Raw genomic sequence first — 27,776 nt, 5'->3', positions numbered from 1 at the left:
GGAAAGTGATGACCCACAGAACTGGATTAAACTGATTCCAGAATGTCCTCAGAGCCAAAGCTTTGAATGATCATACTCTTATACGTATGTGCAATGTTTTTAAGGACCTTGGTTAGCATTTTGAACTATACTGAGATCAATCAGCATTAATTCTTAACTGGAAAACATCTAACAGGAAAATTTACTCTCAGAAAAACTTAAAGTTCAATTTTCTGGTGTCAGCGGAATGCTATCAAGAGTCAGCAAGTCGAGACAAAGATAGTACTTAATTTGGTTTACATTCAGGAAGGAATGAAGTAAATATTAAAACCTCTTCATGCTGCTGCTACCAACTTATTCCACCTTTACAAAAAAGAAATTTTTTTTCCTTCATGCCTCAAAAATGCCACGATGTCATTAGTCAGGTCAGGCTTTCTATTCCAAAGCCTCAGCGTGAAGCACGTTGGACACCCTGAAACAGTTTTTTCTAAAGCACATGCATTGTGGGGATATATTCTAACAATCTTGAAAGTTAGCACAGTACCTCAACATTCATACCAGTATCAGTGATAGTCCCTATATAGCAGCATGTGGTTATACCTTACATACTAAAATCCTACAGAGCATTCTTAGGAATAGGCTAATACCTTAAATTAGCTGACAGCAATTATTAAACAAACAGTTACTTGTCCAGAGAAGAGACATTTTCCATGCTTCCACACTTGTTCTATTCTTTAAGTCTGAATATAAGAACCTACCATTCACTCCTATCTTCTGTTCCTTGTCTTTTAAAGAATTATTTATTCATGCATGGATCTTCCCTCCCAGCTACTCAGTGCATTGAAGAGGCTTGGGCAAAGAACTCTTCCAAAAGTCTTTTGGAAATATAGTAGAGCTATCAATCAATTAAATCAGCCTCATCTGAGTGTTTGCTGATGTATTTTGACAACTTCAATATATTTTTAGTGAAATAGTTTTCTATTTCAAAATAGAATGCGTTTATCCCATTCTCTATTCTTACAGCTTCAGTTTTTGCCTCATGAAGAAATTGAGTTTACAGACCCACAGAGTCCCTGTCTTTTTCTAGAACTCTTTTTTATTTTCACATTTGCTACCTTACAGTCTTCAGAAACCAAGGTCTACTACAGACCAATCTATATATGCCCTCATTCCCCCACCCCTCTGAGAAGGATTTTAATGTGGGAATTTCTTCAGTTTCTTCTTCACTGAACAGAGATACAGAAATTGTTTTTCTACAGTGGCCTTGTCCTCCCTGAATGATTTTGTAATCTGGATGTCAAATGGCCTTAGAGACTCTCTGGAAGTCCTTTCATTACTGAACTGCTGAAAGAAGGATTGAGCATGCAAGGAAGGGGAGATTGGCTTGATTCACTGCCATGGCTCTAGATGGGATCTAATATAAATTACATACTTTTAGATATATGTTGTTCAAACTCCTATCTGACCTATCTAACAAAATAGAAAGTCAATAAGTTTGTTCAACATAGTGCTAACTACAGAAACATCTATACATGTTTGCAACTGCAGTGGGGATACACCTGCCCTTAGCTACACAGGCAATGTTGGCAGCTCCACAAAATACCTTTATCTGCTCCCTTTCAAAGTACTCAGGCCTTCCTGAGCCCTAACCCAAGCACCACAGGGCTTCTGTGAGCCAGCATGATACGGACAATTGATTTTGACTATCCATAAGAAAAGTTGTATGAACTTTGAATGATAATTTTCAGACAGTTGCAGTTTCTTTTTGCACCATTTTATACTAAGACTCAGACACAGTGCTGCACTGGCAGTATAACCACTTCACATGTTACCCTGGAAAGACATGCAATTCAATTCACTCCATTTTCATTAACAGAAAATGATTCACCTAAGAAATTCAGTTCACTGCCTTCAAGATTTTCAAGCAATTTCATTGGATTCATATTGAAAACATAATCAGTGCTTCGTAAATAAACAATGACAGGAAAGAGTAAATTCATGAGATATATTTCTATTTGCTATACATTAAAATAGCATACTAAGACAGGACTAGGACATCTATTCACTTTCTGTAGCACAGATACATCAGCAGGAATATTCCGGCCAATTAACATACCAAGCTTCATCCATGTTCCGTGCAAGAATCTTTTATCTACTGAATAAAAGTGTACTGAATAATTAATAGCTTTTATAAACATAATTTCGAGTTACTGCAATTATACACCATGAGCATTTCACATGGATTAATGCTTAAGAGTTGCCTCTATATCATCATTTCTAGAACTCACCAATATCCCCAGACTTGGGCTTCAACCATTGTTTTCATATATGCTTTGATGAATAACAAGTTATACCTGTGCATCAGCTTGTACAATAAATTATTTTACTGTATTAAATTATAAGTATAAATATTTAGCTTCAACATACGTAAGGAAAATACAGTTTTCATTATATGTTAGATATATATTATATGTTGGTAAAAATCAGAAAGTTTATAAACTGCCATGTGAAGTACTACTAAGTGTAAGCTCACCTTCTAAACTGCAGAGATGATATAACATTGGTAATTTCAGCAAACTGGAGTTTTGACTAACAATGCTAACTACTAGGAAAGCTGATTTTTGTACCTTTAGACTTACTTCCCTAGGAAGGCCAAATTACAAAATACGTTGAAACATTTTTTTTTCTTAAGTGACATAAAATGACTAATACAGTCACCAACTCTTTTACTAATTTCTATGTAACTTATGATATGTTTGCAAACAATAGAGTCGATGTTAATATATATATGAATATATTTAGACGTAAATACTACATTTCATTTGGGAAAACAAATTACCTATTTAAATTTGGAAAAGATAAAATTTTATACTGAGCTAATCCTAAATATTTTTAATGATCCAACAGTTAATATTTCTGTGAAGAAATCTTAAAATCCTAAGAAGCAAATCACATATGAAGCACTCACTATGAATAATGGTTGTTTCATCTTAATGAAAACACATTCTGCTTAAAAAGCATTATTTTATTCATTTGGCAAAAGCTTAAACAAAACATCATTTCAGCAAAGAATGAGCTGTGCTACCACATAATAAAAGACAGAAACTACAAATTAGTTGCACAGCCTGCAGCTAACGAGCACGACTGATAGCTGAGAGCCACTGTGTTACAAATTGCACTACATATTCGATAAATGTGGATCTGTATGGCAAATGGCTAACCAGCAAACTGCAAGACCAAGACCCAACGTTTAAAGCCTTAGAAAATAAACTTCTTTGACCAAGAACACAAAGCTCAACAGTAACGCAGTGGTCATTCATCACTACCAGCACATTACAGCATTAAGTGTCCTAGCAACCCTTCCCAAATTATATCACATGCTCCAGTGCAGGTAACTCAATCCTATTACCAATCCCCTCTCCTTAATTCTCCCCTCAGATGTCCTTTGGGATGTCACAGAGAACATGCTGAGATGCTGTTATCCTCTCTGGGACATAGACGTAGCTGTACACCATGGTCAGCCACTTTTGTTTTGAGGTAGTCTGAGGTGTACAAAACACTCTCTTATGGAAGAGTTACTCCAGGCTCATGAGAACAGTTTAGCCTGAATCCCACTACTGCCATACTTGAAACTACCCAGGCTTGGAAGTGCTTTATGTAGCTGTCAGCAGCCAACCAAACAGGCCACTGTGTAAAAGCACAGCATGACCATATATTGAGTATTACACACAGTAATAGTCTACCCCTCTCAAAAGAGTTGGAACAAGAAAAAAAATATATGGAGAGAAGAGCCAGAAGGAATATCTTTCAGCTTGGAAAAAGGACAATATTGTGGGAACATTATGAAGATCAACACACTCCTGGATGGAGCAGAGTGTGCAGGGATTGACTGCTCACTGGTCTCACAGTAAAAGATTTAGAGGATGTCAATAAAACAGGCATATAGGACAGACAATGTGCAGTTCCTTGGCATGTGATGCTGAGGAAGCTGAAGTTTGTATTAACCTTATGTCAACTGGAAAACTTGTCAGAAAATAATTGACCAACTTTTATTAAATACGAAGATACCACCTCTCACCTAGGAATTGCTGGGAGCTGGGGAAGTTGGCTTGGAAATTACTATAATATTCTTACATCATTGGTCTAGATTAATTTTTCCCTAGCCATTCCACCGCTGTGCTGATGACAGCATAGCTAGACAGAGCTTTGCTCAGGCTTAGTAAGGCTGCTTTTCCTGGTCCTTATCTTCTCCCAGCCAGTGTGGTTGTTGATTAGGCTGCTTTTCAGCTGGATCAAGCTGTACCACAGCAAGCATGCAGGGTATCTCATCTAGCTGCCTATAGGCTGGTAGCACCCTGCAGCAACTTAGACCAAAGAACCATAGATACAGCCTCACATGCACATGTAAGTGCAGTAACAGTGAGGATATAATAATGCACCATGCCAGGCTAATGAAAATGTACACATCCGATGTATCAATCAATTTCTACAGAAGTACAGCTGGGCAAATGGCACTCTCAGGTTTGGGCCACACACTGTTCTCCCGCTGCTGGACAGCAACACTATGCTGATCAACAAGAGAAATTCAGAATTGGCCTCTGTTTTTTTACTCCTCCTACCCACCAAAAGTAGCGATCTGACAGAATAGGTGCAGTGGTTCTGCACTAAGTATGTTAGGAGTGTACCAAATGCTACAAAATTAAATGCTTTTTCCTTGGAATTTCTTTAGTTAAAGCTCAAAAGGATCTTTCCTAGAGCAATACATAATACTGCAAAAGACTACAAAATTATTTTTGTCTTGTTTTCACTGTTATACCTGAAAGCTCATAATCTTTAAAGTGTTTATCTCCAGGTAAAAAATACTAATTATTGTCTTCTAAATGGAGGTAGAACTGAGGTAACAAAACTGCATATGAAGTATATGTTGACACCATGCAATTGCTTTTCCTGTGCAGGTCGCTTCAACTTTTGTTACCTTCCCACCCTACAAAAATAAATATAAGACTTTGGAAAGTAAGCCTGGAGTAAAATTCAATTTGTTTACACAGGGTATCAATGCTGTACTGCTACTACATGACATATCTTTATGTTTTGCTTTCTTTACAGATAATCCAAGCATTCAATGGGTAAAAAGAAGGGATGTCAGGTATGTTTTAAAGGGAACTCCTACACTAGCTGGGTTAGCTGCAGCTTACAGGCAGAGAAATGACACTATCTGGTGTTTGTAATGGGCACACACCTATTAAAATATCAGACCAATACCAAATATTGGTCTATTCAGATTTTAAAAATCAATAGTCAAACCTAGCTGAAAAAGACAGAGGAACTTCCTCCATGTTTTTAAAATACTGTAAGTGTAACCAGGACTTTTTCAGCATTTTTTGCTAGTGAGCAATTGCTATATGTGTTCAATAAATGGTGAAATGAATGGAGCTTAAAATAAGATAAATTTTTAAACAAATGCCACAATAATCAAAGAATACTCAAACAAAGAGCTTAGCAGGAATTAAACTAGTAAGAAATAAAAACAGAACAGTTCATTAATATATTTAATGACTATGCATTAAAAGCTAATTAAAATTTGTTCTAAAAGCATCTCAAAAAATATCTAGCTGGCTTTAATGAACTTTTATTCAGCAGTCTATTCTTCCGTAAGATCTTTGTATGCTTGCCTGCTCTTTTATATTGTAGGCAATTTTAATCTGATATTTAAATGATCTTCTACCAGACTTTCAACATTAATTTAATATTCAGTACAGAGCTTATTGCAAGCAACATGCTTATAGTCAGATTGAAAATACTCAATGGATAGATTCAAACAACCACCAGTAGTCAATTCAAACAAAAGTTTAAAAAAGCAATAATCCACCTCACAACCCAACACATTATAATTTCATATGGTTAAACACGTATCTAAAAAAGTATGATTTTTATGCTCTCCACATTTGATATTGTCAGCTTGTTTTAATAGTTTGATATTTGAAATATCAAAAATATCATATCCTACCCCCCATCAAACAACCTCTTTTCTCCACAGGTCCTTTTTTAGCAAAGAAAATTAATGACCTTATATCCATGATAGGAAAAGTAGAATAAAATTAGCAAATTACAGAACTGTCGACCATCTTGCTTTCCATCACGGGACCGAGCGTAGCAGTACCTGCTAGCTTGCTGGGTAAGGGAGCTGGAGAAGGTGATGCCTACAAGGACAGTGTCTTTTCCCCTGCTGTAAAAGCTCAGCGACTTCCCCTCTCTCCTCCTGTGAGCTCCAGGCAGTCTGCCCAGATCCCATGCCAGAGTGGGTCCCCAGGCAAGGACGAAATTACAGGCTGCACAAAACAGCATGTAATACAGGAACTGCAGGGGGAAAGGAAAAAACAACCACCAAAAAAGGAAAAAACAACCACAAAAGGGAGAGTAGGTGGTAAATGACTAAGTTTTCATGTGCTGTGTTGTAGATGAGAGATGCCTGTTATTGATGTTAAAAATAAACAAACAAATTAAATACTCCAGATTTGTCTCCCATCTAGCATGTTTATGGTAGTTAAAGGAACTTCTATCATATCATGGAAAATGTTTCCGTAACTGAGGAAATTTAAATTACATTTGAATAAAGATGTTTTGGAAACAAGTTAAATACACGTCTTTTATCTTGCCTATGTTGTGCTCAGTTGCTAGTTTTTGGAGCAACTGGTGCAGCAGGGGACTATCAAAATAATGTGTGACATTTACCTGATACATGGTGATTTGGTCTTTAATTAAGGTCAGCATGACCTAGTTCATAGCAAACACCTCTAAGCCTTAATTCTGACAGGACAACCCATTCACAAGATAGAATCAGGTTTCCTCTATGTTAAGAGAAACAAATCAATCTGGAATTTGGAGTGTAGGTACAGTGGTGTCAAAGTGGATACAGAAAGGCTCTTTAGAGCCATAACAGATGAGCTGAAATAGATTTTGCTTTCCTTCATTTTGTGCTGCTTCAAACGTTGTCAAATGCAATCACCGTCAAAACTTACTGCACTGGGGGGACAGCCAGAAACTTTTATGAGAATTGTCAGGTGAGGAACATAATACTGATCTGACCAACACTCACGGGTTGCTGCCTAGTATTATTTCTTCCTCATTTTTCCCCTGATTATCAATCATTTCTACGTAAGTCTCTATTCAGAGCCCCTACAGCCTCTTCTTGTGTCAGTCTCTAGACCAAAAGGCCCGCTCAGTACCACAGACTGCTGGTAGTGTGCCCCACCCTAGAAGTACGAGCTCCTGAAACTTCACAGTTCATTGTAAGGCAAGCAGGAAATCTGTACCTAACTCACGTGGAAGTCAAAGCACTTCATAAAATATTCATAAGTGGCTTTTAGGCACACAAATATCTGCGAACATTTGGTCACAGTTCTTTTACATTGAAATAACCTATTTGCACTTCAGTCACGTCTGGCAGTGAGCAACTCAGGAGACTGTTTTATTCCAACTCATCTCATCCTGCTTCCTTCTGTCAATCACTTCCCCCTCCTTGACTTTGTATGCATCTCATGAAGCAGTCCCAACCATCTGGAGCCCATGCCTTGCCTCCGAGTGAGTCAGTAAAGCAACTCTTCCTCTCAAAATTAAGGCCACTGAGATGCAGCTCACATGGCAGGAAAGCCCCAGCCTCTCACTGGTTTTTCAAGACCAGTTTTCTAAGAATGCTTGGTCTGCTTATCAATCCAGCCCTGCCTCAGTGACTACAAAACAGACTTCGTAGGGTGTTTTGTGTGGGAGCTTCTTGTTTTCACAGCTATTGCAAGAGCTACTGAACTATTCTCTATTTGCTATGGTGGTCTTTTAAAGTTACAGTAAGACGCTCAGAGCTAGTCTGTGCAATCAGATTTTAAACTAGAATTTTGGTAACAAACACGGATGGTGGTCCACAGAAGATACTGTGGACTTACAATAGGCCAAGATTAAGAGTTGGGGAGCCACTGCTAGAGTGCAAACAAAAACTGATTCAGTTAAGCTATACAAGACCTATGGCACCCGATGATCCTCACAGCTCTTTCTGGCTTTGTAATCTATACATTAGCCTTTGCTTCTGCTTGATCAACACATTTAAGACCCTAAGGCACTTTCTGTCCCTGGACAATAATAGTTTCCAGGCTTATACTGAAGATATAACGTACCTCCTGTTCCAGGTGAAAAATAATTAAATTCCCTACAGTGCAGAAGGAGACAACAAACAAAATCACAATAAGGAAACCCATTAAGTTATATTGATTTTTATAAAACTATAAGAAAGCAGGATGGTTTTTTTATGTATCATATCAAAGATCTTAAAATAATACATAATAATGATATTCATCAGATCTGATGAGGCTAGACAATAATATGGCTAAACACAAGGTGTTCATTTCCACTCCAGGTCTGAGTTTTTCCTTTGTGATAATCTTCCTCAAGATAAAATATTATAGCATATTACAAACATTATATAGCATGTTTGGGGTAAAACTGTATGAAAGTAAATATTAAAATCAGCATTTAACCCATAAGGAAAGGGAAGAAACGGAGGCATACAGCAGAAAGATGATACTTCAAAGGACCTCAAAGAAATCAACAGGACTTCAAGAGACAAAGCCAGAGATAGAAGTCAGCTCTTCTGAATCCCAATGCAATGTACCATGGCACTTTGGCACTAATGAAATGTTATCACTGCTCTATCTTCAGAAAACACAGAATTTTAAAATAGTTATGTAACTGAATACAGCTTTGCATTTCTTTCCTTTTTTTCTTTTTTTTTTTTTAATCCAGATCAACAAACTTCTTAAAAACGTAAAGAGAATTCACTTCTCGTGAATGTCTTCTAATCTGATTCTCTGTAACATTATAAGGAAAGGGGAAAACAAACCTACCCAAAACAACAGAACAGGCAAAGCTGTTCATATAGTATTAATCACGTTTGCCGTTCTCTTTCCAAAAGCTTACTTACGTAAATGCAAAAGTGCAGGAGACTTACCAAATATTAAAAATAACTAGGGTTTTAATGATAAATTATTATTTTTCCATGTACATCAGCATTTAGCACTGCCCCTTACCTCTGCTATCTCGACCACCCTAAAATGCTGTAAATGGCAGTAAAAAGAAAATTGAATATCAACACCCTGAATCTATGTAGGAGGTGTAATCACTACCTGCTCATCTAAGCCTATGCTGTCCCTCCAGATAGTCTGACTCTCAGAGGCAACACTGCATTCATCACGTGGTCTGTGTTTTAAGCTATGAGTTGCTCAACTCATGGCAAAGCACATGAAGATGATCAACAAGTACAATGCACAGAAAGAAGTCTTCTATACTTCAGTTCATATTTCTAAGAAGGTCCTGTGATATTTGGGTATTCTTAATTCCAGCTGGACTCACTGAACTAAAACGGAAGGTACTTACACTCAAATCTAACAAAAACCCCTCTCTAACCACACCTGAAACACAACAGTATAGTCCAGACCCTTTGATTTGCTACTAAAATTGCATGTGTAGGAAGAGGGAAAAAATAAACATATTTATCTGTATTAAATATATATATAATTTTGCATATTATATGCATATGTACATACATACAGTAATACTGTCAAGACCTCATATAATGGGAAACATTTCATCACTGTTAAAATGTCAAATACCACAGAACATACCATGATATGATATCCATAATATGAAAGATCTCCAAGCCTGAGTTCAAGGAAATATGTATGAGGTTCAAGCCATACATGCTGCAGTTCTACTTTGATCCGTGTCTTGGATGCTTGTTAAGGGAAGGCTCTAATATCTGAAACATAACACCCCATTGAGACACTGCTTATTGCTCTTTTGTGAACTGAATTTGTCAGGATGAGGCACAACATCCATAATGCATTATGAAAATTCTCTTATCAGCAGCTACACAATTATCATTGCCTTCTTTTGGCATCTAGTTAATGATACAGTAATTGTATTATCATTCAGATACACCACAATTTTTCTTTTTGAATTCATGCCCATTATATGTCTTTTTGGTGGATTTTTTTTTTAATAGGAATACAGTTATCTTAGAAAACACAGGAATATCAAATTATTCCTCCCAAACTAGGAAGGATTCTTTGACTGCTCCTAAGTATGGATTTTCATTTCCCACATCCCAAGTAATATGATAAATATATTTCTTTTTTAATTCATTTTCCCAACCCTTAAATTGGCATTATTCAAATAATAATAGTTAAATAATAATAAACCAATAAGCAACAGCCCTGCAGAAACAATCCTAAATGCCCAGGATTTAGCATAATGCAGTATAATCACAGTCACCCTTTTCTTCTTCGGAATTATTTTTAGTACAAGCAGACCTCAGCATTTTAACTCCTGACATAAAAAGCATATTTATTTCTATTAATTCACTCTAATAAATGCATAACAATTCTTTTGAGCCTCCTTCACAAATGACAGAACCATGTCTATTGTGTGTTAAGCAAAATATTCTAAGTCTTCATCTCTAAAATTACATGGGTCAGGTCATAGATTTTTCATTTCCTTCACTAGTAACATTTCAGCTAATTTGTGCTTGCCTTGAGGATCAGGCTCATCCCTTCTTTTTTTATTTTTCTTCTCTTTATTCGGAGTCATCAGAATTTACATTGACCTACTTCCTTACTAAACAAGCAGGCTATGAAGTATTAATGGATTTTCTGTCTTACAGACTGTACTTTCATTGTGTAAGTGAAAACTCCTTTCAGATCAGAGAAAGGCAATAAGAAAGATGAAAGGTACACAATGGCTTCTAAACAAGGAAAGATAAATAATTTCCAATTCTTCAGCTTGGGAAAAAGATGACAGGGAAATGTGACAGATGTTTATAAAATTATAAATGGCCTGGAGAGGATGAACTGAGCTTGACTATTCAGCTTTTTCCAGTGTAAGAATTCGGGGGACTCAGAGATTACAGGTCTGAAACAAGCAAAAGATGGTTTTCTTAAAATGCAGTTAAGCTGCTGAACTCTTTATCACAAGATGTTGTAAAGCAAGATGCATTTTACTAAAGGATTAAAAAAAAATCCCCAGATTATTTATTTTTTTTTTAAAGGCCCAGCTGGATCAGAAAAAGAAGGCAGAAACAGGTTCGTAAGAAATAGAAGATAAGAAATGAGAAAAAATAGACTACGAACCAGGGCACGAGAAAAAATAATTAATGTGAGAAAACTTTCAGCAATTTACAAGGAAAACTTTGACTTTGGAAAGCTAAAATAAAAGAGCAGACTTCTGACTCTTGCTAGTTTATAGTCAATATGAACTGAAGGTTGCCATTTTCAAAGCTATCAACATGAAGGCAAACAGCCCTCGTTTTTAAGAAGGGGAGATTTCTTTTTCTTTCCATAGTGCAAAAAAAGCCAATTTAATTGCATGTACTTCAACTGCAAAAACACATCACAGATTCAGAGGAGCATCACCCTGAACCAGTTAAGTGCAAAGGCAAACAACCATAGATCTTCCAACTCTTTCTTTACCTCTTAACTCCTCAGTTCTCTAAGATACCCCATTTTGCCTCACATCAAATCAACCAAATCGTGCCTAGCATTAATGAGAACCTGGACACCACTATCTTCCTGGTACTGTTTTCACAAACTAACTAACAGGTAATACTAATTTTTAATGAGAATGGAAGGAACTGTGTCAGACATTTACAGATGGAAAGAGCATTCGTTACTGTAGATGCCTTTTCAGAAACTTCATTAGTTCAATCCATTTCTCAAAAAATTATAACAACCTTTCTGGCTTACTCTGGGCTCAATTCTGCTCTTTATCTTTAGGGTTCTTTCAGTGAAGAGAAAAAAACCGAAAAGTATACCACCGCCTGAATGGATGCTCAGTGTCTCTAGAGACAGCATCGTCTGCTCTGGAAGTTTGAATAAGTACAGCCTTTCCCTCAACATCCACAGTCCCTTCTATCTGCACCCCTACAAGGACTGCCTGCAGCAGTCCTTCACTGTCAGGTATCATATCAGTCCAGTTATTATGAGCAGCATTTTCACAATTATTCTTATTCTTTTTAACTCATACTGTTGTGGTTGCCTGGAACTCTGACACTGATCAGCAAGAGTACAGTGAAAAGCCAACTATCTCATCATGAAGTAATACATATGCCTGCAACTCCCAGAAGGAGATAAGAAAGTTCAGTGTTTCTCATGATGACCATAGCTTATGGATTCAGGGATTAGCATATCCCGCATTTGAATACGGAGGGAAGGGATGCCCAGAGAACGAACTGCTCCATGTTATGTAAGCATGTGTCACCTCAAGCAGTGCCTACAAGTGGAATCCTTTCTGCAGAGATTTCTAGATGTAAAAAGACCACAATCACACTAATAGAAGAAAGAATTGCATGCAGTTTTCAAGAAGTATATGGTTTTACTTACATAGCACATGAGGTTATACTGATTTATTTAGGCAGAAAATAATTCTGTGACGTAGTTTTGGGAAGAGTGACCAAAAGAGAGTGCAAGACAACTAAATCATTCATTTGTAAAGATACTAAAGTAAATTGTCATCAAGATCACCAAAAAACCCACTTCCTACACAAATGCCTTAATGTTCTTTTACAATATATGGAATGCTATTTGAAAATATATGTCTCTGGTTTATGTTGGAGGTTACTGAATCTGGTAGCCTGACAAAGGCAAAGCTGCTGCAGCACGAAATCCCCACATCCATCCAGTTGTGAGGCATATGGGCACACATATACAATGCATACATACATACATCCATAGCCAGCCACACAGAACACCACAGACCGAAAAGGCAGCACTTGGGCAAACACAAGCTGTACCAACATCCTGATCCTGATCCCCTCTTTGGCTGAGCAGGATGAAAGCAATTTAGCTCAGAATACATACATAGATGCATTATGTATCCCTTCAGTAGCTGGCCCCTGGATCACCTACCTGCATGTACAAACAGGTCCCTCTTTGAGCCAGCTTGGATTCCATGCTTCCTCCAGCAGCCAAACCACAGAGCCTCTAGCCCCTCCAGTATCTGAATCAACCTTATGGTCTCATCTCCCACTCACCCATGGCCCCTTGCCCTGTAGCTGGTACTTAGGTCCCTAGGTACTTAGGTCCCTCCAGTCTCTCCAGCTGCACCACCACAAATACGTGGGACGCAATGGTCTCCATTCTATGGTCTCCCCTTACATATATATGTGCACACATAATACATGTCCCTTCATCTAGTTAGAAATGGAGGTTGAGTAAAAGATAGGACAGGCAGCGTGGGTCAGGCACAGGGCATGGCCAGATAACTGTACTGACCAGCAGCCTGTTAACACATGATCAACCCCTTTTATTGCCTTATCCTTCTTTTCCCACACTTGTTCCTCCTCCAAACCACTATTATCCCTTGATCCCTCCCTTCCCTCACCTTTGGTTCCTCCCCTAAACATCCCATAGTAAGCTTTGCACAGTCCAAAAGTGCTCTATCCCTGCACCCACATTAAAACCCGCAAACTGCTGGCAGTGACCCCCTCCACCTGTAGGGTGAGCTGGGGAGCCATTCCCATCGACCCACCTGGTTGATGGTTGTCACACCTAGACACTGGGTCTAATGGCTGACCTATCACAGCCCAGTGAGGAGCTGGGCCAGGGTATCCTATTTACTCTGACTGGGTTATTTGGGTTCCTCTGTCATTGTTTCCTTGCTCCCTTACATTTTTGCAGGTTAGCTTGTAATTAACATAGGCGTCAATCTGAGAAGAGTCAGTGAAGTTTGGAAAATACAGACATGGACATCAGGAGAAGGTTATGACAAGGAAAGCATCCAGATCTCTTGAGAAAGTAGGGGCACATTTTTTCCAAAGAGGACCAACTGTGTGCAGCTGCTGTGATTTCTTAGCCCAGTGGTAGGGGGTTGGAGTCACTGCTGAGGCTGCTCCAGTAGATCTGAACATGGCTCTCCAGCACACCTTCTGCTGCCTAACTGTGGTGTCCTCCCATCACAGGAGGGAAGGCAGCAAAACTTTGCCACTCGATACTCATCCGCATCAGTCTCTCGTCCAAGCCCTGCATCAGGCAATTCGAATGCTCAGCTGGGTTTAACAGTACTGAGGAAAGGAGTGTTGCAAAGTGGGATCTTTATTTGCACTCTGCTCTAACTGAGCAGGAGCTTAACGGTTACTGAGGAAGCCCAGGACTGTTGACATAAGTAGGTCCAGGGAGGATTCAGAACACGTTTACAAAGGTTGCTGCTTGCTCCCCCACTGTCCCAGTCAGGCCAGCTCTGCTCGCAGTCAACCCCAGGATTCAACTCAGGAATCTTTTCATAGAATCATCATAGAATGGTTAGGGTTGGAAAGTACCTTAAGATCATCCACTTCCAACCCCCCTGCCATGGGCAGGGACACCTCACCCTAGACCATGTCGCCCAAGGCTCTGTCCAACCTGGTCTTGAACACTGCCAGGGATGGAGCATTTACCACTTCTCTGGGCAACCTGTTCCAGTGCCTCACCACCCTCACAGTAAAGAACTTCTTCCTTATATCTAACCTAAATCCAGCTCTTTCAGTTTAAAGCCAGTACCCCTTGTTCTACCACTACATGCCCTTGTAAAAACTCCCTCTCCAGCTTTCCATTTTTAGCTAATGCAGCTCAATGGAAGCTGAAATAATGTAGCAGAGAGAAAATAACTAATCATTTAGTGGACTATGTGTGTAGCATGTACAAAGGACTCTGAAGTGACTTGCTCAATAGCAATAACAACAGAAAAGGAATCATCTCTGCATTCAGAGGTCACCAGTGCAGCATCAATAAACTGAACTGAGGTAAGAAAGTTAGCCAAAAACCCAAAGAAAACATTCACTGTCTAAACTGCTGGATAGCGGGAAAAAAAAGTGTCATCACTTATGACTGAGCAGCAAATGAAGCAAAATTTTAGAGCAAATAATGCAGAGAATTATCAAAGATGCCTTATTATCCACCTTTTATTTTTTCAGCATTCCACTTATTTATTAGCATTTATGCTTTTGCCACCATTTTTGCATGGATAATTTCCATCTGTTTCTTCTTGTTCCGCCTCTCCTTTTTGCTGCATGTTATGTTTTTTACATCGTGACTGCTTCTGCTCTCTAAAGACTTTCAAAGCGTTATCCTATGCTTATTTTACTAAAAAGAAGGAAGGGAGAAAATGCAAGACAAGCCTTAAGAATCTTAACTGAAGAATCTGTTTCAAAGTCAATTAAACATGATAAATGAGTGGACCTAAATAGCATGTTAACATAAAAGAACCAGAGTTGAAATGCCACCACTTCGCTGCCCAGTTAGGCTCAGGGGAAACTCTGTCACTACAGCAACAGCCTCTATAGGTGTCACACAGGGAGCTCATCATCTCGTCTCTCTGTTCCTGCCTGCTGGCCTGTGCAAGTTGGTTGGAGCAGGCAGACAGCCTGGGAGCACTTATCGTTGTCACTATGGGCTGTACTTTTTGCAGGCCAAATTTTAATGACTCTTACCACAGGCGAAGCAGGGTGTAAGCATTCAGAACATCTCAGTAAGACAGAGTGTGTGTGTGTGTGTGTGTACCCAAAGGCCAGCAACAGTCAGCATTCCGAGGTGATCAGCAAAACCCCAGCAGATCTCTGGCACAAGTAGTCTCACCACCTACATCCTAGAGGAAACAGGATTACTGCACACCTATTTGCATTCAGAGTGTGAAACTCTCTCATGCAAGCTGCTGAAAACCTCTCTGAATAATCCAAACAGTTTCACTAGAAGTATGTATGTGAGTAAGCACTCAACAGGACACAGTCTCTTTCTGTCTACAAAAAACTTTGGGAAAGATCTCATTTCTGTGAGTCTTGGGACAAAATACAGTAAATAATGCTAGTAAATAGGACAGCCAAATCCTGATGTGGTTAGCCTGAACAAATGTTGCTCTGACAGAGACGTTGCTGAACTGAGACCACACAGAGCGAGATAGCATTCAAGACAAGATTATTTAAAAGTGGCCCTTAGAAATCTTTTAAATAGAGCAACTCTCTTCAGAGCAAAACCCAATTTATCTCTTCAGAGCAAAACTCAGTTTTGGCTTCTAAAAGAAGCAACAGAGTGCGTCTCTGTTGAGGAAATCAAAATCTCATGCTTCAGAGTCTGAGCTATTAACTTGCATGGAAACTGGCTTAAATCATTTCCCTCAGTTTAAAACTGGTCAGTTGAACTTTTCAGTTTTTCTTTTCATCATTTTCTGAAGTAGCAGATACCGGCAACAACTGTAGGAAGGAAAGGCACTAGGATCTTGAACAGCTAGTCTTCTGCAGGCATGGAAGTCTTCCTACTTATAGGATCAGTGGAACCAAGTATTCTCGCTTGGGAATCAAGGAGAAAATTTTCTGTGGGTCAGATCGATAAGGATGTGTAGGGCAGTCCTTTAGCACTGAGAACAAACATCTGCTGGGATTATTTAGGGTTATTTTCTTCAGGTGTTTGTTTCTTCCCTGCTGAGGCCTCAATTACTGACCACCTATCAGTCTTAGTTTCGTGCATTTGTAAGCAGCTGAATCTTCTGGAGACCGATACTGTTTCAACATTGATAAGTCTAAATTATTTGTTAAAACAGTGCAGAATACTGTGGGTTAGCTGTGCTATTGTATATCCAAAGATACTGGAGCTGGCCTAAGGTTTGGGTTCAGAAATATCTCTGCATAGCTCTGTGTTTCCAGAGCAGCTCGAGTGCTACCACCCAGCTTGGACTCCCAAAGCCTGTGGACATGAGTTAGCTCAGTGCAGAGCCAGCTTGCTTGCTTCAAGCCTGTATTCTTCTGGATTCTGTGCCGATAGACTGCAACACATCTATGAGAAAATACATCCTGAAAGGGACAAAGCAAAAATGCAAACAGATTCACAAATATAACTTTATGTCTGATAGCTTATGAACATAACTTTATGTCTGACAGCCTAAGCTGTTTTCAGACTGCTGCTGTCAACGTTAAAATGTATAGACCAAAGCCAGTAATAGCGGAGGAGCCAAACATTAGTTCTAGCTAATAACTGTCCCACACAGAAATTGATAAAGCTAGCAGAGTCCATGCAGGTGCAGCATATAATCTTTAGTATACCCAGAACTTGTCTAAACTGACAGCAGATAAACATGATTTATCACACATCACTAGTGAGAGGCATGGGAGAAACATGATACCTCTTTAGGCCCACACAGAACAAATACTGATGCCATTCACTGGGTGTGCAGTAACAGACGTACCTTGAGAAGGGACAGAGTATGCTGTGTTAATAACCAAACGTGCAATCCCTGGGAAGAATTAAGAATTACTTCAGGGTTTGCAGATGATGTCCTCCAGCTGTATCTCTGCTGGTAAACCAAGTAAGACTGGAAGGCAGTTTTGAGCCCCATAATCATCACTGCTGTATAGCTGTTATCTTGCTCACTAGCACTGTTTGGATCTGGGCCAACCATCATTCTCCCAGATCCCATCTTAGGGGACAGAACACATCAGGAATTATTTGGAAAAAGTTGACACCTGGCCACCCTGTTTGCGGAAGGAAGAAGGGGTGGGAGTTTAGGCAGATAAATACCAGCTGTGTCATGCCACCCAGCTCCAGGGCCAGAGAATGCCCCCCCGCCTTCTACCAGCACCGAGGCTGTAGCTGCTAAGAAAAGAACCTAGTGTATGTGGCAGAAGTTTGTGTTACTTTGCTTTGCTTTTTTGGGAGCATTAAGCAATTCCATCACACACTTCCACAGTGCCTACCTACAACATTGGCACTTGGAGGCTGTAGTTAATAATTAAAAGCCAGGCAGCTTTGTAGCCAGTGCTTTACTGAAACACACTGAGGACCAATATATGGCAGAAGTGGGCTGAGGGAAACTCAGCACGAGCGAGCACTGGCAGGAATGCACAGGAGTGCAAATTTTGGCAGATGACTGGAAAAGGAGAGACTCCTCCTGCCGGAACAGCAGCTTAGAACCAGGGGACGGCAGGGGCTCGGAGGACAAAAAAAAATATCCCATCCTGTTGCAGGCATCTCCAAACAGATGGAAGCCTGAACCATTGCAACTTCAGGAAGTCAGTAATTTGGGGAGGGTGGCATCTCAGCTAGATTCTGACTTGCCATAGGCTTCTCTACACGACAAAAAGTGTTTGTTCTCCTGATCCCTCTTATTTTATACTGTGCTAAAAGTGGCTGACAGGATGGGGAAATGTATCCACATCTTGATCGTGAAAGGCATTTTTCTTCTACTGAATTCTTGAAAATGACGTGTAGAGAGAGATGATAACTCTACAAGTACATAAAATGACAGAGCATCATGTCTAGAGTGAGTATCTCGCCCAGAATTTTATACTTCAGCTGCAATAAGAAGTAATTCATAATAAATCTGACACATAATACCATATTGTAAAGGTACTCTGTAACTGAAAAGGCTAGGCAATGTCTGTGAAAATGGAAAGAAAACAGCAAAACTAACTCAATTGAAGGAATTAAAGATTCTTTGCTCCAGAAAAAGTACCTGGAAGGAATGTATAACATAATTCTGAATGCATAGATTTAGCCTTTCACTCGTTAATGTCATCCTTAAAAGGATATGGAATGCAATTCCGTTGCAGAAGGTATTCTGTACAGTGAGAGTTTAGCTGCTGCACCAGCAATGTTGTGCAAGAGAGGAAGGTACAGTTGGTACAGCATGCTGCTTTCTGTTCCAATTTAGGCGTACTGGAATTAGCAAACACCCATTTAATTGTTGTATGTTTTTGGAGGTACAGCAGCCTTAGCATTGAGCATTCTAACACAGGTATTTTTTTAATTTAATTAATATACTAAAGAACTGTGGACCTGTTCATCAAATAAATTCCTATTCCGGAAAATTAAAACTGCTAAAGAAATTTGTCATTTTTAGGATAAGAAATTTAAGCTAAAGTAGCATAAGAGTGATAAATAAATATACAAGTGAAATTTGTTGGTGTTAAAAATATTAGCTTAAATGGAGTGGACATAATAGGCAACTTGACGCTTTTAGTAAAGCTTAAGAATCAATGCTAACTGGAGATATTTTCACAAGTTTTAAAAAAGGAGGCATTTATGACTTATCATCTATGCTTTGATGATTTCCTACACATCTCACCAGAATTATTTTCTATGCATTTTTTAGATGTTGAATTCAGGCTGCAGGTAAATCCTGCTCTTGAAAACCTACATGGCCACCTGCACGCATGATTTGGTTTCACCATGGCACCACAATTCTCGCCTTTGATTTCATTTCACCATGGCACTGCAATTTTCAGCCTTCGCTGAATTTTCCATCATACTAAGCATTGCAGGACTTCTCTTTACATCTTCAGGGACTTTCTGGAAGATGTTCACATTCTCCCTGTTAATGCTTGAATTCCACAAAACGCAGTTATGCATTCTCCCACATACTCTTGTAGGCATACTCTTCATAAGCATATCAAAACTCTGCAGGATAGATCTCTGTCTTAAAGAATGAGTGAAACCCAAAGTTTACCTGCAGATTGTAAAAATTAGTTAAAAAACCATAACAGATGGCATTTCAATATCTGCCTAGATTTAAGCATAAAATCAAGAGTAAAGAAACATGTGCAATAATAATAAAATATGCCTACCATATTGTGTTATGCAGGACATAGCACTCCCCTCTCAAACTGGTTTGCAGCTGCTGCACAACGTGGTGAGCCAGACTGCTGCTGGCAGGGGGCCAATGGGAGAAACGGGCGACGGATGGGACAGCAATAGCTGCTGCTACAAGAAACAGTCTCCCTCCTTCAGCAGCAGCCATTGCCCTCCACCCCTTCAGCAGGGATAACAGCAACTCATTTTGTGTAACTGCAGGAGAAAGCAAGAGCTGTTTAAGCTGTGGTACCTTCATGAATAACCATTCCCCATTTCCTTCAAGAAAAGGTGTTCAAGGGAGAAGGATAAATTCAACCCACAGCAACAGCTTTTAGCCATTCATACTACTAAAATTCCTATGTGCTTCAAGCTTTCACTATGTAAGCTATACAACCTCAGGGGTTATACAATAATGAATGTATTTAAAGACATGGTCTTTTTCTCCAGCCTTTTTTCTTGATAAACATTATTTTTTCTTGTACTGCATTACAACAACATCAACCAATTTCTATTCGATTTCGAAGCCCTACAGCTGTACATTTACTTCCTTTATTACCTACTGAATACTGATGCTTTTTATTTTGCTGTTACATCGCTCTATTACATAAAACATTTTTTTTTTAAATATCATCATCTATTAAAGATGTTCAGTTAACAGATGAGTTCGAATTAGTGGTCTATAAAAGGTATATGCCTATATGCTGCATGTTGATTAGAACATCTAAATGTATACTATAGATGCCACCAATATCAAAGTAGCCCATCTTTGAAAATCCAGTCCACCATTTGACACTGTCAATTACTTATTTTTCTAGGAGCTGATGAGATATAGAAGAATAAGAAGCACTATTGACCCTGAAAAACCTAACTAGATCTACAGAAATATTTGTAATTTAGATATGCTATGTTCTTTTAGAGATTTCCCTGAAGTATGAATAGCAAAACATGTGTTAAGCATCATCTCATAAATCTTAATAGAAATAATTATGTAATTATTACGCACACATACACAGAGGAGCACAGAAAGACAATAGCAAGGGGAAGCCTGAATAACACCCAGCTACTCCCAGACCCATCACAGGAGCCATCATCAGCCAACCTGAACAAGCCCAGAGGGGAACAGAGGCACATAGACAGGCAGAAACTCAAATCAAGGACCCAGAGGAAGTGGTACCCTGTTCAGACCCCTTTCCGGGCTGTCCCAGGGGAGCCTCAGCCCTAGTGTCCAGGTGTGACACCCATCCCCATGGGTCATCAGGAACAGCTCTCCAGATCACCTCTTGTACTAAGGGAGGTCACTGCCCAGGGGCATGGGACACATTGATAGATAGAAGGCAACGCAAGACTTATTATGAGATGTTTAGGGCAGGAACCAAAAGCAGGGAAAGGGTGGTGGTTTGGGGAAGGACATTAAAATAGAGAGAAAATAAAGGGATAAGGGGATAAAAGGAGTCAGTCGCATCTGAACAGGTTACTTGTTGGTATGCTGACCTGACCATGCCCTGTGCCTGACCACTGCAGGCTGTTCTGTCTTCTCATTAAACTCCATTTCTAATTCTTTTGCTTGGTAAGGGACTCTCTGGTCTATGTGAATATGTGTGTATGGGTGTCTCTGTGCTGCAGCTTGGGTATGGCCATGGTCCACAGGGGCCCCTGTGTCAGCAACTGGAGCAAATGCAGGTGTCCGAGTGAGTGTATGAGCACTAGCAACAATAAAGCTGGTGGGTAGGCGACATGACCTGGGAGATTGCTGGAGAGATGTCCATGTGTGTGTGCACAGCTGTGAGCAAGGGGGCTGTATCAGCAGCTGCAGTGTGGCTTGCACGCCCAGATGCCAGCAACTGGGGAGACTGGGCTCCAGGGACAGCTGCTGGGAAGACTGGGTGCCTGAGCCCAGCTGCTGGAGGTATCCACACAATACATGTGCACTGATATATGCAGTGTACCACACCCACTGTGAGACCTTCATCCTGGTCAACCTGAGAGCAGAGCAGGATGAGGCCATTGGTTCTGTTTGTGTGAGTACTGCGTGTGTCAGTCTGTGCGGCCAGCTGTACACATACGCACAGATTTGCTGCGTACATGTGTTCAAATGCAGTGCACTTTTGCCAAGTGCAGTTCATATCAGATTAAACAGTTTCCCTTGACAAGACACATGAGTTTTCCAGACAGAAAACACACACACAGCAGATCTTATATTTTAAACTTAATAAAAAACTTCACTGGTTACTCCAGAAAAGACAGGGAAGATTATAACTGCCATCTGTGGAAGAAGATATACAACACAAGCCCAAAGGCTCATATTGCTGGTGGGACTCTGGGACAGCCTCAAAGAATCAGCATGACAAAGGCAACCATAGCAGAGGGGTTTCTTTCATCGGGGATACCTGCTGAAAGTGCTCTAAGGGCTGAAACACTTAATGATCCAACCACTAGGACCCCAAAAGCAGGCTTCTGAGTAGCCAAAAAGAGGTAGGCCTGCCACATCCTACCAAAATTACCTACCTAACGTTAAAGAGTGCCTGTAAAATTTAATCTATCAACATTTTCAAAGAATCAGGCCCCAGAAGCAGGTGTCTGGGCCACCCACCCCTCTAAGCAGGAACAAAGAGGTTCTAGTAGCCTGAAAGTTAGAGATTCAAATGAGCAGGAAGACTTGCCTGATTGCTAAATTAAAAAACAATGGGTATAGCCTATTAAGGAAAAAACAAACCAACCAACCAATAGTGGGTTGAAAAAGGGAAGGTGGCTTTAGTAAAAGAAAAAAAAAAAAAAAATTACCAGTTTCTCAGTCACTACAGATCTCGAAACAAATTATACCAAAAGTTCATGAATCAGAAGTCAAGCAGAAACCATAATCTAGATGTACATTAACACCAGTTGGTGCATATACAACAGCAGATCACATAAGAATAGGTACTAGCTTCATCTTTAGCTGTCCATAGTGCATAGGATAAAATTCATACCGTAATAGGAGACCTCAGCCTAGCTGATGGTAAATGTTCAAGACCTTGTGGATGTAGCCTTGGAATTTCCCAATTCAAACATTCTTGAAAATAACAAATTTTTCATTCAGCATTTGTTTTTGTCTACCAGGACAGAACATTATCTTAGCATTTATCCAGGCTACCAGAAAGGAACTGATCACATAAACAAAGTCCAAACACTATTTACATAAAAGTTGTTACAAATTGTTTTGTTTTGCTATATGCATTCTCCAAGAGTCAAAAAGAACCCAACCCAAAATATATATGTACATATACATGCTTGCTGCCCAGTTACAATTTTCTGCCTCTAAAAGGGACTCCTTTTACAGTACTGTGAGGAGCCTCCAAAAAATCCCAAAAGGTAAGGAATGCTAGTTTAAAGAAAAAAAAGGAATGACACTTTGTAGTCAGTTTGCCAGTCTGGAAAACATTTAGCCGCAGCTGATGGAAAAAGATTACAGGAGCAATAAAATTGCTTGCTGAGAGAGTAAAACAACAATAGTTTTTTTAAAGACTAAAATAATCACACTCCTCATATATAACACAGGGAAAAAAGAAATGGAAGCTTATAGGATGTTTAATGATTTTGGTTAGCATTTTTTTTACCAAATTAAGGACAAAATGACCTCTAACGACAGTACCAACCCATTATGAGATCAGAATGGTTGAGCAGTTGATAACAGAGCAGGAAAAACTCAACTATTTGATTAGAATCTGTCCTGGTTTGGAGAGAAGCAGGTTATGTGTTTATAGCAAGGGATAGCAGTGAAATACTTTCCATTCCAGCAATAACTGAAAGGGATGTTAAATCACAGAAGTCTTCTGAGCCAAATGCCTTAACGCCATAGAGTCATGTTCTCTTGCATCAGGCCTAACCACCGGGCTCCCGGGAGCAGACAGAACAACATCCTCTGCTTGGCAGTAGGATTCTCACCTGGAAAGAGGGGGCAGAGCTCTGGTTCCAGACCATGTGCCTTGTAAGGGTTAGGATTAACATTTTTAACAGTAAAAAAAAAAAAAAGAACCCCATACATACACAGTTACTTTTTCATAAACAGAGACTGGAACACAGGACTCTTTTTCCTCCTCCCTGTCACAGATCCCATAGCTGTGCATTAAACTCCCCACAAAGCAGCAAGGGGAGTCTAACTGGGTATTTTACTATAGAGTCTGTGTCTCCGTGCTAAGCATTGCAGCACACTAAACTCTTTGTAGACTTAGCCCCTACTAGCATCTGGCACTGCTGCAACTGCTCCTGGCGTGTTCCTCTACGGGTAATGTCCACGTTGCAAGAAAGATGTTGATGAAGCACAAGTAAGGACTTGAAGAAGAACTATGAAAGTGATGAAAGGCTTAGCTAGTGCAAAAGCAGCCAACTCATTTATTTTACTGTCAAAAAGGTTAAGAGGCAATTCACAATAGTCTAGAAGTACTAATGGGAGAAACAGAAATTGGATGCTACTGGGTCTGTCAGTCTACCAGCCAAAAAAAACAAAGATCCGTAAGCCGGATGACAAGGCTAGACAAACTCCTACTAGGAAAGAGGAATAAAATTTTAACACTGACAGTCAACAAGCATGGAAAAAATATGAAGGCTTGTGGGAGATCATCTATCTCCATCACTTCCAATTTTTAAACCACGCTGGATTCCCACCCCCCAAAAAACATGCATAGGTCAAACAGAAACTAGTTCATACAACCTGCAGACACTGTGTTGAAGGATTCTTTATCCCAGCAGGAGGCTTTTATCTCAGTATTTCTGACTGCAACCAGCACTGGATAATCAAGAGCATGCTACGCCTTTCAGCTTTACTAAAGCCAATTTTGGCTATAAAACTTTACAGAAAACAACAAAGGAATGACAAACCCAGTAAGACAGGCTGTGCCAAATCTCAAAATAAGCAAAAGCTTCTGAACATTGATTTTTCTCTACTGATAGACTGAAGGTATGATTAACTTCCAGAATGCTAGAGAAAGCCAACCAGCATCACTGGAAAATGCTGAAAAAATGGAAAGGGTCCAGCAGAGAGCTACCAAAACCATTATAAGGCAGGAGAACTTGACATAAGAAGACAAGACTGAAAGAATGGGGTTTGTTCAGCCAAAAGAATAGAAAGTTCAGAGATCTAATCAAAGTCTTCCAATACATAGGAAGTAGTTATAAAGGAGATGCAGGTACTCTCTACAGAAGGATACTTGTTATATATATAGGATATATATGCTATAGTATCTGATGTTTACCTACAGGTGGATTTATTACACCACTGCCTTTCTGCTTCTTAAGTGCATACTACTGGATCTCTATCTGTCCTCTAGAAAAAAAATCCATGCCCAAAGGAAATCACTATTCATTGCTAACACTGTAATGTATTTTTTACGGGATTTTTTGAAACAAATCAGTGACTCTGAAATCAAAATAATATATTTTTGTCCAAGGTAAGTGTAGGTCTGCAAGCCAAGTTTACTTTACTTAGCTCTGAACGTGTTTCTATAAGCTTTTGAATTTCAGTCTACCCATAGTTCCTCATCTCTGGGCCACAGTGACAAAACTCTGCAATGCAGCTTCAGTCCAGGCCTCACTAATATAACTATTTTTTTTTTAATTTTCTTAAAAAAAAAAAAAAACAAACAAACCAAACAAACCAAACAACCAACCACCAAAAAACAAAAAAACAAAACAAAAAAACTAACCAAACAAACAAAAAACCCCAAACAACAAACAACCCTATTCAACAGCATGGTCCTTTAATTATACCCCATCTCTTTTGTTGTTGTTAATTACACATTCATCCTATACCAACTTGAGGTATACAACTGACAAATGTTATTTCTCTTTTTAGTGTAATTGGTATCTCAATCTAATCCTTTATTTGTGGTCTTGATTTTCAATAGCAGAGAACACAAAACAAACATTTTTTTGCTTACACTCCAAAGTATAAACAATTGTAATCTCAAAGCGTACAGAGGGCAAATGAACTCTGATAGCAGCATTTAGTCCCCTACACAGATTCGTAAGAATGCAGTGCACTCAGTACTTCCAAACTGCCAAACTATTCAGAACACTTACAACATTCTACAAAGAAACAATAGAAAATTAATAACATCCTGGAAAATAAATACTCTTAACAAAAATTGCTCAAAGACTTCCTCTCTTTCTGAATGAAACAGGAAGTTACAGAAGACATGAAAGACACTAATTGTACATCACAGCGCATGATTTATTTCTTTTTATTCTGGAGACTGGATGTGTCTAGAAATGTAACATCTTCTGAAAGTAGTTTTAAATATACCAAATTTTAATGGTCTAGAAAGATTAAAAAAATGAAAAAAATAGGCAGGAAAAAGAATTAAATCTGCAAACAGCAGCTTTAACCCACGTTTTCAGGCAGAAGTGGCTAACAATAACACTGTTTTAGCAGCATACATATGCCCAGAATAAAAGCCATAGGTTGACATAAACCCAAGAATAACATTCTCCCTGTTTTATTCTGCCACAATTATCAATAACTGTATTACTCAATTATTAAAACTGCATTGACTGAGATGACCACAGTCCTTGCTTAACATACAGTACATCTTAGCAACCTCTGCAAAAATCATGCAACTAACCCAAATCAGCAAGAAAAAAGCAAACCCACTTATTTCACCAGTTAACATTTCTACAGAGAATATTCTTAGAATTTATTTTGTTTATGGGACTTCAATTTCAGTATTCCATATAACACATCTGCAGCCCTATCTGGAAATAAAATGTATGTTCCTGAACAACAACTTACAAGGCACGACTTTTGTAAAATCACTGCAATTTTGAAGTCATCCTTTGAGACACAATGTTCTTCAGAATAAGGCTCAAGTAACTTAAAAGGTAAGTAGAAACTATTTATTTGCTTCATTTTTCATGCTATTCACAATAAAAGCATGAAGTCTGTCTTTTTTGTTCTGCTGGTATGTTTAAAACAATGTACTTACTTTTAAGCTTCAGTATCATTTGGATGCAAAATTTAAAATAATTCTCTTTCCCTAAAATGACATAGCTATATTTAAAAAATACACATGTATTTGCTTTACAAAATTAAATCTAAACTTTTCCTTAAAAATACAGATTTCTATCAATGACAGCTGGGACCATCACAGTACTACAACAAAAACTCTAGTATTTCACCATTTAAAAGATCTTCTGCAAAGCAGTAAGGAAAAACAACTCCTAATATTTAGATTTTAAAAAATTATTAATCTGCAGTGTGTCATGTGGTAAAGTGTCAGAGCTGAGTTACAAGCTAAGACCCAACTGCAAACACAGATGGGTTCCCTAAATGTCATGCAGTCTGGAGCCAGCCAGTCCCCTTCAGTCAGGGGGCCCAACCAGGGGGAGACTGTGAAATTCCTATAAATGGCCGAGCATTACAGGAGAAGCTCTACAGCAGATTTGGAAAGGGCAGTGCCTTCACAGCAGATCTTTAACCCAGCAGACCCCAGGGTATTCAAAGGAACAACACTTTTTTAAGTCAAAGACAACACTGATACCTGGAAAAAATCCTTGTTCTTGGAAGTTAGGCTGAGGTGAGGAGAGGAGCAATGTGGTTTGCATACCAGAGTGGTAATGCATCTATGACAATACAGCTGCATCACATAACTGTTTTGAGCAATGTTAGTTTTTACACTGACAAGCGCTATGTGACTGTAGATTCTACCACTTAAGTGTGTGATTCAGCAAGACATAACATTACTGACACCCTCATTATTAGAAAGTGATTACCTGTGAATTAAGTCTGTAGCAATTCAGAAATGAAGAGAGAAATATGTTTATACTCTCAAGCACCCACTGAGGCACTCCTGGCTCATTTGCCAGGCTATTCAGTGCACAATTAATCATTAATTCCACAAAGCACGTACCTGCCAAACCAAGTGTTCCTTTACAACAGCTGTACCTGATAGACAGACGCTCAGCACAATCGTATGAGATGCAGAGGTCAAGACGCTGGCAACTATAGCGTCCCTCATGTTGAAGGGCAGCATGGTATACACCACAAAAATAATGAACAAGAAAAATGATACCTGTGCAAGACAGCAAGACAAAAAAGAAGCATGTCAAATTCACTTTGGAATTACATTGAAGAAATAGCATTTAATTTTGAATTGTCTTTAGCATAAAGTTACACATCAGTTTTTTTACAGAAAA

General features: G+C 39.1%; 1 protein-coding gene across 3 annotated transcripts in view; it reads right to left on the bottom strand.

Annotated features, from left to right (window-relative positions):
* ADCY2 (adenylate cyclase 2) overlaps positions 1–27,776 on the bottom strand; it is a 217,687-nt gene that overhangs the window by 120,679 nt on the left and 69,232 nt on the right. For 2 of the 3 annotated variants that reach the window (XM_030500578.1, XM_030500594.1), the window contains exon 3: positions 27,491–27,652. The exons of the other annotated variant lie outside the window; for it this stretch is intronic. In XM_030500578.1, the coding sequence (XP_030356438.1) occupies positions 27,491–27,652 (162 nt within the window). The remainder of the gene's footprint in view (positions 1–27,490; positions 27,653–27,776) is intronic. 3 annotated transcript variants of the gene reach the window in all.

The sequence above is a fragment of the Strigops habroptila genome, chromosome 1 (assembly GCF_004027225.2).
Source record: "Strigops habroptila isolate Jane chromosome 1, bStrHab1.2.pri, whole genome shotgun sequence".
NCBI classification, from domain to species: Eukaryota; Metazoa; Chordata; class Aves; order Psittaciformes; family Psittacidae; genus Strigops; species Strigops habroptila.
The sequence above is the reverse complement of the archived record's forward strand: the minus strand, read 5'-3'. Positions and strand labels throughout refer to the sequence as shown.